At 40.8% G+C, this 14,185-nt stretch overlaps 1 protein-coding gene across 1 annotated transcript in view; it reads left to right on the top strand.

Moving 5' to 3' along the window:
* spire1b (spire-type actin nucleation factor 1b) overlaps positions 1 to 14,185 on the top strand; it is a 42,694-nt gene that overhangs the window by 15,200 nt on the left and 13,309 nt on the right. The window contains 6 exon segments of the mRNA XM_030749846.1: positions 2,809 to 3,045; positions 7,581 to 7,706; positions 12,668 to 12,742; positions 12,920 to 13,084; positions 13,264 to 13,350; positions 13,867 to 13,996. Coding sequence (XP_030605706.1) covers positions 2,809 to 3,045; positions 7,581 to 7,706; positions 12,668 to 12,742; positions 12,920 to 13,084; positions 13,264 to 13,350; positions 13,867 to 13,996 — 820 coding nt within the window.

Raw genomic sequence — 14,185 nt, forward strand, 5'->3', positions numbered from 1 at the left:
CTTCCCGGTGGGTAGTTAGCATGGTAATTTTTGTGACACGTAGTGAAATGTCTCTCAATATTGTGCCGCTTTGCCGTCGCTACGGTCGCCCCACAAATGAGACACACGCAGGTTTCTTTCACAACCGTAAAAAAGAACTCCTTCTCCCATTCCTCGTTAAAGTGATAAGTTTTCTTTCTTTTTTCAGCCATATTTTTGGGGAAAGAAACTGCACTCAGCGCCCATCTTCGCTGTGTCCGCTAGCCTACGTTCCATTAGCACTGGTTTTGTCATGCGCACAATACTGACCATTGAATTAGAACTAGAGTAAGTCAGAGTTCACCCTAACTTTTCTAAACGTCATGTATAATGAGGATATTTTTAAGATACTGTCATTTTTAAAGCTATATAAATGCAAGTGTGATTATAAAAAAGAATAGCAACAGAATAAAAATTTTTTTAGACACAGCTCACTAGTGAGTTGTGCTATTTTTAGAACGGGCCTGCGGGCGACTCATGTGGTCCTTGCGGGCGACCAGGTGCCCGCGGGCACCGTGTTGGTGAGCCCTGGTCTAAAACATACTGGGGCTCCCAGTGAGGACGGCTGCTCTTTGATAATCTTAAATGATATCAGAATATGTGTCATCTATCAGTGGGTGTGGGTCCAGGTGGAGCTCAGACAAAGACGTTGCATTTAGCCACCCCCCACCCCCCCGAGGAAATCCAGCCATTACCCTCTGATGGAGGGAGAGGAGAACAGATCTCTCATATGACTCCTCCTTCTGTGAGGATTCATTGATCTTCATGTCCACACACACACACACACACACACACACACACACACACACACACACACACACACACACACACACACACACACACACACACACACACACACACACACACACACTTTATGACTCTTTTTGTCTCGATGTCTCAAATTTCTACTCCCTCCTTGACCTCTCATCATATCATCCTGTTTTTTCTAAGTGCTCAGGGCTGCAGAATAATCCTCCCTGTTATTTCTCACTCTTTTATCTTGGCTTTGGCAGTGTCTGCTTTATCCACCATGACTCTCCAATTCCAGGAAAACTCAAGCACACCATCTCCTGACCTACATGCACCAGTCAGAAAATAATAACCAGAAAATAATACAAGATTTTTGTTTTTTTTAAAAAGCAATTTTCTGTTTCTTTCCCGCTTTCTTTGCAGCTGTTGGTTTGACAAAATCTATCTGTCCTTTCAAAATTTTTTGACATACTTATTCATATACAGTGAATTTATTTATCCTTTTTTGTCAAGTGTGTATTACTGTTAAATGAGGTTGCTTGTTTATTGCATATGACCCATAAATCTGGTTACAAAACATAACATAATTCCTTAAAAGTGTTTGAATCCATTTGTGCACAGCTATGTAAATGTTATTGACTGACTGTAATGGCTCAAATCAAAAATTTTATTCTAATATGCAATTTCTAATTATAAGAGGTGTGATGTGACAGACTCACAGAAAAAGTTTGGTTCTCTCTGATATGCAGTATTTTACAGTCACTACAAGTGGTTGATTTAATGAGATAAAGCCACTATATGCTACATACCCAACGCATGGTGACAGGCAAGTTAGCAGCTAGTGATCGCTGACTAGCCGCAGGGGGGGACTTGTCAAAAAGTAGCCACACCCTAAACAAAGCCTGCTTTGCTGTGTTTTTTCTTTACATGACTACAACATGAACATGTTTACTGAGGTCATAGATCCAATGAGCAGTAGGCTTGTTTTCTCACTTGTAATCAGTTTGAGTTCTGTTCAGACCACAAGAGTCGCCCCCTGCTGGCTATTGCAAAGTGTAGGTTTTAGGCGCTTCCATATTGGTTTAAGTTTTCAGGCCCGGAGGCTAAAGCTATCTTTTATATAGAGTACAGTCTGTGAGTTTGTGTTTTTAATTTGGCTCATAGCCCATTTGCGAACATGAAAGCAGCTAGAGCTATTTTGGCTTTACAGCCGGAGCGCTATGACTCATAATGTTGGGGATACTGAAAAAAAAACACACGCACACAATGTCTCACAAGCTTATTTGTGCTGCTGAGCACATTTAGTCACCTGTACTGAGTGTAGCCATGGTGTAAAACTGCAAACCTCTTAAAGAAGTAATGTACTTTCCATATGGCCAAAATATGTCACCAAATTTGTGATAATTCGTAGCCTGCTGAGTAAAACTGAAGAATTGATTATGCTGCAGAACTGATTTGAGATCTTGATGTAAAAAAAAATAAATTTTTTTTAAGTTTTTCTGGTCAAAGGAGTTGACTTATTGATGCCAAAAAATGTGCTGCTGTATGATATTATTTCAAAAATAGATCCTCTAACAGACTGCTCTGCACACTGTACATGTACCTACTTTGTGCATCAGTTAATAAGAATATCTGTCAATGCCCGTATGCTGGTTGTTTATATGATGTCTTTATGAGGGAGTGCTTGTGTGATGACTGAGGAAGCTCTTTCTGCAAAGAGTTGTGCAGTCACCATATTACAGATGTTCAGCTCAGGCCTGGCACACTAAAGAGGATCATATTGCATAACAAAGGCACAAATCCATATTTGTTTTTATTATGTGACGAATGATGAACACATAAAAGAGTAAATGGAATACAGTTTTCATTGTGATTTTTTTATCATCAGATGCAATATATTTAGATGAATTTTACTTTAAATGCTCACAGCATGATGTAAGACGCACACATTACATTCATAGATAAATTGTAATGAAGTTATAGACATGAGTTAGTAAAAAGGATATAAACAAGTTGGTCTTATCTCACGTGCTCTTGCAGGTGATCGAGTCTCTGGGGATCATGATTTACAAGGCTCTGGACTACGGGCTGAAGGAGAATGAGGAAAGGGAGCTGAGTCCTCCTCTGGAGCAGCTCATTGACCTCATGACCAACATGGCTGAGGCCGAGAGGGACGCCTGCCCAGATGAAGGCTATGAGGCCACAGAGGAAGAGGATGAGGTGGAGGATGACCCTGATAACATGTCCAGTATTCGTGGATATGGAGATATCCTTAAGGTAGGTAGCCACTGGAAGTTCATGTGTTTGCTCATCCACTGATGACTGGTGGTATAAACGATTCCTCCAAGAGCTAGATATAACTTATTATTTGAAAACAGTTTAAGTATGTAAAAATAATACTTGGTGAATACTGAATGCTTGGTTTCTAACAGTTTCTTTGAGCAGGTGTCAGCTTGTCAAAGGTTTCTTTATATCGTCATCTGTGCTGGGCACTGTATGGCTTAAATAGACCCTTAAATAGACAAGAGGTAAAACAGCTTTTTGAAATAGTGGAGGAAATGGGATGGCATAAAGGGTCAGCATGAGATACATAAGGATGTGCTTGTGCGTCACCCTTGAAAAATCTAACCTAATGGAGTCCTATAGGGTAGAATGGTGATGTCGTAATTAGTACTGTTGCTTAACAGCTAGAGGGTTCCTGATTTGAATCCACCAACCAGCTGTTGCCTTTCTGCGTGGAGTTTGCATGTTCTCCCTGTGACGTTCTCTTTGGGTACTTCGGCTTCCTCCAGCAGTCCAAAGACATATGTGTTAGGTTAGCTGGTTATTCTACATTGTACATAGGTGTGAATATGTGCATGAATTATTGCCTGTCTCTCTGTGCTAGCCCTGTGATAGACTGATGATCTGTCCGGGATGTACCCTGCCTTTCACTCTATGACAGGATATTAGCATCTTTTATCTAAAGGTTTTGTTTTAGTGTTTTGTTCACTGCTGTCATCAACCCTTATTTTACAACAGCAGTTAAAAAAAAAAAAAAAGGCTTTGGGGCTCCCGGGTGGCTAAGTGGTGAAGCCTGCGACCACATACATATGCTGCGTTGCGTTGAGTCATGGCCTGTCGCCAATTTGCCTGCGCATCTTTCCCCCATTTCCTGTCTCCCTCCATTGATGATAAAAGCTGCTGTGGCAAAAAAAAAAAGGCTTTAATTAACTACCTGTCAGCACCAAGCTGCACACAGACAAAGTGAACAACAGACTTATGAAGATGCCAGCAAGACAGATTTCATGCACAACAATTTGGACCATGTAAAATTTGGGTTATTTTTAACTTGTTGCCAATTTGTTCTTGTTTGTTGCCAACAAAAGGTGATTTAATGCAGGTATAAATGTAAAATATGAGTGTTTAGCTATTGAGCAAACATTGGCCAGTCATATACACTATATTGTCAAAAGTATTCACTTGTCTGCCATCACACATATGAACTTGAGTGACATCCCAGTCTTAATCCATAGGGTTTAATATGATGTTAGCCCACCCTTTGCAGTTATAACAGCTTCAGCTATTCTGGGAAGGCTTTCCACAAGGTTTAGGAGTGTTTATGGGAATTTCTGACCATTCTTCCAGAAGCACATTTGTGATGTCAGACACTGATGTTGGATGAGAAGGCCTGACTCTCATTTATCCCAATGGTGTTCTATCGGGTTGAGGTCAGGACTCTGCACAGGCCAGTCAAGTTCTCTCATCTATGTCTTTATGGACCTGCTTTGTGCACTGATGTGTAGTCATCTTGGAACAGGAAAGGGCCATCCCCAAAGTGTTCCCACAAAGTTGGGATGAAATTGTCCAAAATGTCTCAGTATGCTGAAGCATTAAGAGTTCCTGACTAGGGTTTAATCCCGGGATCCGGGATTCCCGGGAAATGCGATCAGAACAATTTCCCGTTTCCCGGGAAACGTTAGACGGGAAACCGGGAAAAAAGTCGCGCGCGTCGATTTGACTTTCAGAAAGAAAAGAAAGCTTCAGAATGTTAAATTTAAAGGAAATATTGAGAGAAGGGTTCGTTTAATGCGAAAAGCATTACTCTTCATTTCAGGCACGTTCAGCCTCCGTTTAAGGCTTCAGCCTTCATCTCAAGCGTTTTAATAGAGGTATTACACAGTTGTACTTTTTTCCTCTTTAATTTGTTGAAATCGTAGGCAATGTGTTTACCCTAAGGTATTTTGTATTATATAATTTCATATTATTATATATTGTTATATTGCATTATATAGCCTATAAAATATGCCTGCCCTGAACAATAAAGAAATATCTGTTTAACTTCGAGTGTTTCTTTTCCTCGTTTGCAGCCGCTTACTAACAATCATGAATTAGGATACGGGCCTAATGGGTGAAGAAATGATCATGAAATAGATTGCTTTAACATATTTCGCTTTTAAAATGGAGTTGAGTAAAATGTATATTTTTTAGGCTATAAGGATTGGCCAGTTTTTCAATAGACGATTCACAGCGAACCTACTTTAACCCTCAGACACGGTGTTATAAATTTGCTGTTGCCAGAATGGCAATGACCAAGTCGTAGTGCATTACTCAAGGCCCTGTGTTATGCCATATTATAGTGAAGTACGGTAGTTAACTTTTCAATGACTATTACAGCGTTCCACTGGTGGAGATATAGCGCAACAGATGTCGCCACGACAGCGTGGCTGAGCCTTTATCAATGCTGTGGAGATGAACCGTATTGTTTTGTACCAGCAGTTGTAAAATATCTTGGTATAATTCCATGTACAATGGAGGAATATTCGAATTATATTTGTTAAGGGAGTGTTGAGGAACGATACAACACCGCATAGCTCGAGCACTCGAATGCCGAGATGTAGGTTTTATTGCGTTAATCAAGCCGACGTTACCCCCTACTGGGCATAACAGGACATAGCTGGAAAGCTACCTCTACAATATCAGAATAGGTTAAGGCCGACACAGGCTACAGAAGGCCTAATTAAAATAAAAAAATAAATAAACTTTTTCCCGGGATTCCCGGGAAATGGCTCGTCATTTCCCGGGATTTGATTCATGTCATTTTCGGGAAAAATATTAAACCCTATTCCTGACTGGAATATTTAGTAGTGGGGAAATTTCACACCTGGACTTGCTGCATAGGTGGCATCCTATCACGGTACCACTCTGGAATTCTCTGAGCTCCTGAAAGCAACCCATTCTTTCACAAATGTTTGTAGAAGCAGTTTGCATGGCTAGGTGCTTCGTTTCATACACCTGTGTCCATGGAATTGACTGGAACACCTGAATTCAGTGATTTGGATGGGTGAGTGAATACTTTTGGCGGTATAGTGTATAAAGTATCTGTTCATAGAGGATTCCTGCAACAACTGGGAGCAAACTGAATTTAATGATCCCAGCATAAATGTTATAAATGAGGTTCTCTGCAATGTATGAAGTTAAACTGGATTTACAGTTCTTGGGGAGACATAATCTTCCAACGTATTCAGGGACCTGATAAAAATCAGAGTGTAACTGTTTATGAAAAGGTCAGAGTGTGGGAAAATGAAAGTATTAAACATTAAATGTATTAAACTCAGCTGTGAAAGCAGAGATTGCAACCTCAGTGCACCTGGGTTGCCAGGCTTATCTTTGCTGGGAGTCATGCATCTTTGTTGTCCAATGGAGCAGAGTCACTGTGTCAGTCCTCGGATGCCCTCGCACTATTTACATAATAACCACATACCCAGTCAAACACACAAGCACACATATGCACGCCAACACTGCTCTCCAAGGAGATGCATGGAAGCAGTGTGGCAGTCTGGCCCTGCCCCGTGGCTATCTAGCTGTCAGTTTGAATTGTTGTCTCTGTGCTTTTTCCGACTGAGACCATTCAATCTCTGTGCTCCTTGGTTCACCTTTTGTCCTACTGTACTAAAACTAGATGACACTATTTTAAGCCATAGTTATCCACTTAATTTAACATTTACATTTAACTGAACCCATCATTTTCTTCTATTCCAACACTTGTTGGTAGGTTAGAGTTTTTATAAAGAGACAGCTGTCTGGCATCTTCCATGTTTAGAGAAATTTTTGCAGTCTGGATAAATTGATGCCAAGAGCATGCTGAGCATTGGCCAAAGGTACCTTCTGTTCCTCTGAGAGAAACAAGAGCATATTTTGTCATCACTGTGTGTGTGTGTGTGTGTGTGTGTGTGTGTGTGTGTGTGTGTGTGTGTGTGTGTGTGTGTGTGTAGCAACATCACGGCTGACCTCAGGCAGAGCTGTCTTGTGAATTATGTTCAGCAGTCAATAACAGTTGTTTACAAATGTTTTTTGGGGTATTTTGCTTTTATGTAATGTCACTGAGAGCCATTAGCATGGCACCAGTTTGATGTCACTCCCTGTACTGCATTTAAAACCTAAATGAGGTACAAACACCTAAAATCTGTTGTTGTGCTGTTGGTGTAGCCAAGAAACCATCAATCATAGTAGTCAAATTAATTATTTATCATTGTCATGCTAGCTTCTATTGGACTGCTACACTTTCTACTATTATGTGATCTACTGCAATGGTTTGCAAACTAATAGCTTGAACTGAAACCTGAAAATGAATGACCTGAAACCTGATCAGGCCTTCAAATACAAAACAATTCCAATAAATTCCTGAGACTTAATGAAGTAAACATAATAGCGCATAATTCAAGGTGAAATTATAAATTACTGTAAATTTCTTTTTTATTCTTGTGTAATATTTATAATCAGTGCAGCTGTGTCAAGTGTGAATTAAGAACACTTTGCTTTCTCTGTTGTAGCTGTGTACAGCTCATCTACCCAGTGTGTCAGATGCACCCAGTCACTACCAGGCAGTGTGCCGAGCCCTGTACACAGAAACCAGAGAGCTGCGCACTTTCCTGGAGAAGATCAAGAGTGCCAAAGAGGTAGGTCCTTTGCCAACATGCAACTTACAGCAGTGAACTCACAAGGGTCCTTTTTATTGAAGGAAACATTAGTTGTTTGTTTAAACAATTCATGAACTTTCTGCCTCTAAAAAAAATTACAGGATGATCACTGACCTGTGTGGTGCCTATAAAGGGCAACGATATTTAGCACTGTGGCCTCACATGCTCTGAAGATATAATTTCTGTGTTTTGTTATTGCAAATTCTGACATATGCTGCTATATTGTTATCACACATGTTATTTACAGTCTTATAGTAAAACACTCTTCCAATGGTACCCTCATATATTCTAGCATGAATTTATATAGATCGAGTATAGCCTCATTTGATGAGATTTCTCCATGCTCGGGAGCTAGCTGCATGTCTAATAAGATGATTGATGTCGTGACAGATTGTGATGTAGCACAGTTATATTGGAGTTTCTAGCAGCCCTAAGTCAGGGAAGGAATAAAAGACAAAATTGAGGCAAATGACCCTCATGTGCATAACTGCACTTTTTAATGATGCAGAATAACATTGTGATTCATAAAAAAATTATTTAGTAGACCCCTTGGCTACCCTTCTGGACCCCACACTCAGCACTGCGAAGACAACCTTTATGTAACAACCATAAATCTTTCCTTAAGTATTAAAGATTCATGTAAACCACCCGAATGGTTCTTAGTAATATAGCCATCACTGTGCTGGACTGTAGTATATAATAAACATGAACATAACAGAGAGTCACAAAGACATGAAGACAGTGTCTGTCTGACTGCCTCTTTACTGTGTGAGCGCAAAAGACAGTCAGCTGATGCAGAAAGGCATCCGTGGGAATGGCTGGAGAAAGAGTGAGTGAATAAATATGTATGTGCGCTCATCCTACATTACTCATAACCAACAAATTACTCTGACTCACAGTTTTCACTAGTATAGGTTACAAAATAGCTACATAAATAGTTACATCAATTGGACCATTTTTACATGACAGTAGCAATTAAGGACAAAACATCACCAGAAATTTTGATACAAACTGGTTTTGTTGGTCACTGAGATTGTAACACCCTCACAGTGTAAGGCAGGCGTGCAGTGTGTGGGTGACATGCCGCGCTCTGACACCCTGCCGGCTGACAGGTTGAAGTGGGCCTCCGTGAAAAAAAAATAGTGACGTGTTTGCCGTGCATGTCAGACATAGTTGACAAATTCTGCAGACATGCTGACTCTCAGTCTTCCGAGAGAGCAGAGTTCAGGTTCTCATGGCTATCTTTCAGACTGACATGATTAAGATAATCATGCATAAGGATCCTATTGTAGTGGTTGGCAGGTCTGTGCCATAATATTTTTACAAGTTGTTCTCATTCCACCGAGGATTAATTCTCTCCACAGTGTTGTATTGTATGATGCCTGATGTGGGTAGGGATCATGGCAGCTGATTTCCAATAATGTTCCCTAGAGAGCCGTGATTAGCAGATTGCACAGACACAGTACAGACCTTTCTTTTTCCTAAAGAAAAGTCTTGTGGTGGGGGGGGGTTGTGAACTATAAAGTGATTCTTTCACCACAGATATCTTACTGACTCATTGTCCTCTAAACACAGAGTCATGTCTTGTTGCTGCATAGGGTCTCTGATTTATTTATTTATTTTCTACCCAGCCATTATGATCACAGACAGGAGTCACTGTGGACTTTGTTGTTCCTTGGGAGCATTTTGGAGCTCAGCTGTGGGTTGGAACAGTTCCCGTAAAGAGCTGTGTGTATGTGTTTGCATGTTCCACCTCAGGGTTCCTTCTTGCTATGCACTACTGCTGCTGCCCTTTCACTGAGTGTAATGCATCTGAATGAATAGAGGGAGGATTAGGCTGGTTACGCAACTCTTAGGAGAGCGGACTTTTATTGTAGAGTGGAGAAGTCTAAGAAAAAAAACTTTAAATGGAGCAAAGTTGGGGATTTCAGTAATTGTAAACTGAACTAGTCAACATCACTGTTTGTCACTTCTTATAACAGAAAAGTAGCAGTGGTGCAGTGGGTAGGCGCTCGCCATGCAGCCAGAGGGTTACCGGTTTGAGCCCCTGTCCCTGTGCTGCATTGTGTCCTTGGGCAAGACATTTAAACCTAATGGTAGCGCCAGTCTCTGGCTGCATGACCGCAGATGCTCGTCTCTGGATGAGTGATCTGGAACAGTCATTTCGTTGTGTGTTGAGTTGAATCTAACACCTCATAAACTACATATTTCTTGTCCTGAGTTTTAAAGAGCCAAAGGGGCTAGCGTCTATAGTACAGTTTTGCCTTGCTGCTTGTACCATATAGTCCATATAATAGTATGAACTGTTGAATAAGCATTTATAGAACTAGACTCAAGTGCATAATCTTTACAATGCCAAATACCTGCAGAACTAATGACCTTCCCATCAGCCTCTGCTGTAATTTGTGTTGCATGCTAATTAGCAAGTTTAAACAATGCTAACACTAATTGAAAATGGTGAAAACAGTAAATATTATGCCTGACAGAAATCACCTTAGCATTGCCATTGTGAGTACCTGTACCTTTCTTACCACTCAGTGTCAAATCGTCTGCTGTGTATAAGGCCCGTCACATGTCAGCAACTCTTAGCATGCTAAAATGCTACAGTCAAACAGAAAACACAACTTGCTAACTTGCAAAACATTTAAATGTCAACACAAATAAAATAAGTGTGATTAACATCAAACCCCATATGTATCTCCTTGGCACTAACAAGTACCAGCAACTTAAAGTTACACTTCTGTATGGTAGCCATTAGTGTTTTTTTTTTTGTTTTGTTTTTTGCTAACATATTGCTTGCTAGGTTGTGACATTTTTTTGAAGCATAACTAACATTTGTTCCTTTGTGCTTTGGTTTGTGTTTAATTATGGGGAAAAAAAGTCTCATTTGGGACAATAAAACTCCAGGCTGCTCTGCAAATGCAACAGAAGAAGCAACTACGAATTACTCAAGTAGTAAGGTGAAATAAGAAGCAGCAGCACGCAATGAGTGACAGCTGACGTTTCCCCCAGTGACATGAATATTCATCCCTTTTTGATCTAAACACACCATTAAACATTTAGCCTATGTGCAGACTCATATACCTGCTATGTGACTGGATGCATTTTCAGGCTTGTGTGAGTTGGATATGTAGGTGCATACCTGTTCTGTTTTTTTTTTTCTCCCTGTGTTTGTGTTTTTGTCTTTTCTGAGATTTTCCATTTGGATCTCTGTGAATGTCTGTCCACTGATGTGTGTGATACCCAGTGTCCTAGTCTCTATGGTAGGGCTGTACTACCCCACAGGCGAGCCATCTTTATCCATCCACCGCTGCCACACATCACTGCCAAAAAGCTCCTTTGTCTTTCCACAAAGACGCCACCTGCTGCTGGAGATTTGTAGAATTAGAATTAGTGGTGATTCACAGACAACTCCTGTTCCTATTTGCTCATGGTTAAGTGCTTCTTGTCAGCTGTTGAGAGAACAAACGAATAAAATAAACTAAGGCTTTATAGACAGCTGGTAATTGCCCTGATCACTTTTTTTCTGTGGCCTTGCAGTAGCAAAAATGTTTTATTCACATTTTGGATCACTTTTCATGATTTAATTAATGCAGCACATGCAGAAAAAGCTGCTCAATTGAAATGGAAATGTGTTGCTTTGATGTGATCTGCAGTTGTGCTGTCCATCCAAATGAGATAATGGTGTTTTACAGCAATTGAACTAAGCTCTCATTATGCTCTTCACTGGCTAGATTAGATGTGGCTTATTTTGATGGGCTGTCATAAAGCATCAGGCACTGTATTGTTACCTTGTGACACTGAAGTACTGTACACACTGTAGACATAATGACTCTGTGATGCAGCAAAAATGTGTGTTGTGAGTGATGTTATGTAAGCAGCCAGTCAACACAGCTGTTCTCCAGCAGGATGGTGGTGAATTGTAATTTCCCATGTGGCCTGAGGTTTTAACTCAGTAGTCAGCTGGGCAAACTCCTGTGACTGTCTTACCAAACTTTCCCCTCCTGTGATGTGATGAGGACAATCTCACCACAAAGATTAACCAGAGGAAACACATTTTCAGCCTGCCTGCTGCTTTATGAAGCTTACACACTTTCTTCCACATTTGATTAACTTCTCTTCCTCACAAACAGGCAGACACAAACCCACTAACTTTGCCTCCTTCTGAACTTCTTTCCTCCTTGTTTCTTACAGTCAGATTGGCAGTGTTTCACTGCACTGTAATGGTCTCACTGTGTGTGGGTTCCCATAGGTGTCATAATGGAGGAGCTGGGTTTATTGTTAAAGGGGACTTACTTCCTCACTTCCTCATAATATCCCATATTTAAAAATAATGAAGTAACTTATGCTGACATGAGTGCATCACACATTTCTTTAGATGCTCTTGGATTTTCATATTGGGCTTGTTATTGAAAGACTAAATTCACACTTATTTACATATTAATCAGGCACTGGGAGAGAAATATTTATCAAACAGAGATATCTCGTTGGCTGTGGATGTTCATACTGCCCAAACATGGATTGGATTTGAGAAGTTGCCTTTTCCAACCAAGAAAAAAAAAATCAAGTTACTTATTAAATTTGCAGTTCACTTTTAGAAGCTCCCTACCTCAAGAGTATGTGAAGAAGTTCAAAAGTAAAGCTTCTGTAAAGCCTGTCAGTAAGATGAAAGTATGCTTTAATGGAGGCGGCCTTTTAAAGTCTGGAGCTAATATTGAGTGTTTGAAGGCAGGGGCTAACCTGACAGGCTGCATAACAGGAGGTATGAGATAATAAGGATTTGTATGGCTGTAAATGAAAAGCTATTTGCGCAGAGCTCCAGAGTATGACGCAGCTAAAGACATGTCCACTTAATAGCTTAAAGATAGGGACTAGATGAGGTTCATTTCTTGTTACATCCTGCTGTATCACCTTTTAAATTCTCGTTCTCTTTCCACCAGAACCTCCGTAAGATGGAGGAGGAGTCATCGGAGGAGCCTGGCCGAGACCTGAACGAGTTGCAAAATGCTGACTGGGTATGCAATGTTTGACCTTTGACTGTAGCCTCAAATGATCATTTCTCCTTATAAACTCACAGGAAGTGCATGGATCAAACAGATGTAATGAGAGATTTTCCATAACTGCATGTTCACATGCATGTACCACTCTAATAGAAGAACTTTCCACTTTTTACCCTTTGCTTCTTCTGTCAGGCTCGATTCTGGGTTCAGGTGATGAGGGACCTGCGTGAAGGAGTCAAGCTGAAGAAGGTCCAGGAGCGTCAGTACAACCCTCTGCCTATTGAGTACCAGCTCACTCCCTATGAGATGCTCATGGATGACATCAGGTCCAAACGCTACAAACTGCGCAAAGTCATGGTCAGTGTTGAAACAGCCTTTAAAATATTACTAGAATGAGTTGGGTTTGAATCAGTTATTCAATTTTTCCAGCCATCATGTTCTCCATTTAGTAAATGACCTCCTGAAATAAACAGGGTGTGTGATTTACATCCAGACTCTGAGCTAATCTAAGCAGAACAATAATGTCACCGCTTCAGGTCAATGGAGACATCCCACCGAGATTAAAGAAAAGTGCTCATGAAGTCATCCTGGAGTTCATCAGGTCCAGACCACCTCTCAATCCTGTGAGTACTAACAAATCCGACAGAGTTAAACATTAAAACCGAGAGCTGACCAATAATCTCTCTGCACATTTGAGTATTAGTAACCACTCTGATAAAATAACAAGGCATTACTTGCTTCTAACCTGCAGTTATTTGTAGGCTTTACGGTGAGTCTTTTGTCAAGGGATGATTATAGGCTGATTTGCTGTTGCTAAAGCCAAAATCTTCACAACATAAAGAATTACATATTAAATATACACCAACTATAAATCCAGTCTCTGCAAAGCACATGATTGTTCACGTCTCACTGCAGTGTGAATTCAGTGAAATGATGGATTCATCAGTTCTCTGCTGATATAAATCTTGCAGCAGGAGTAGCAGGCTGTTGTTTCAGCAGGGCTGCAATCAGGTGAACAATCAGTCAAAGTAGACAAGAAGAGGTGAAGAGGAGCAGGCCCGCTGGCTACAACACTGTGCGTGTCAGTTCTTGTGCTCCCCTTTGTTTACTCTGTGCCACCCATCATCAACCCGTGTTAGGTGTCAGCTCGGAAGCTGAAGCCACAGACTCAGCCTCCTCCCACGCTGCACGAGCGGATCCTGGAGGAGATCAAAGCAGAGAGGAAACTTCGCCCGGTGTCTCCTGACGAGGTCCGCAGGGGAAGGCTGGGTAAGGTTTCCCGCCTTGTACCATTGGTGCACACGCACATGCACACGCTTGTGCACATGCAGCCATACTTCACTCTGAAATTTTAAGAAGTTTTAATCTGAAGTATGGAAGTACGGCACCTCAAAATCACATAAGAAGTGTGCACTAGCTTCATTATTTCTGTTCTTTTTACGTGTTACTAATCTTTTA

Source organism: Archocentrus centrarchus, chromosome 16 (assembly GCF_007364275.1).
Source record: "Archocentrus centrarchus isolate MPI-CPG fArcCen1 chromosome 16, fArcCen1, whole genome shotgun sequence".
In the NCBI taxonomy this organism is placed as follows: Eukaryota; Metazoa; Chordata; class Actinopteri; order Cichliformes; family Cichlidae; genus Archocentrus; species Archocentrus centrarchus.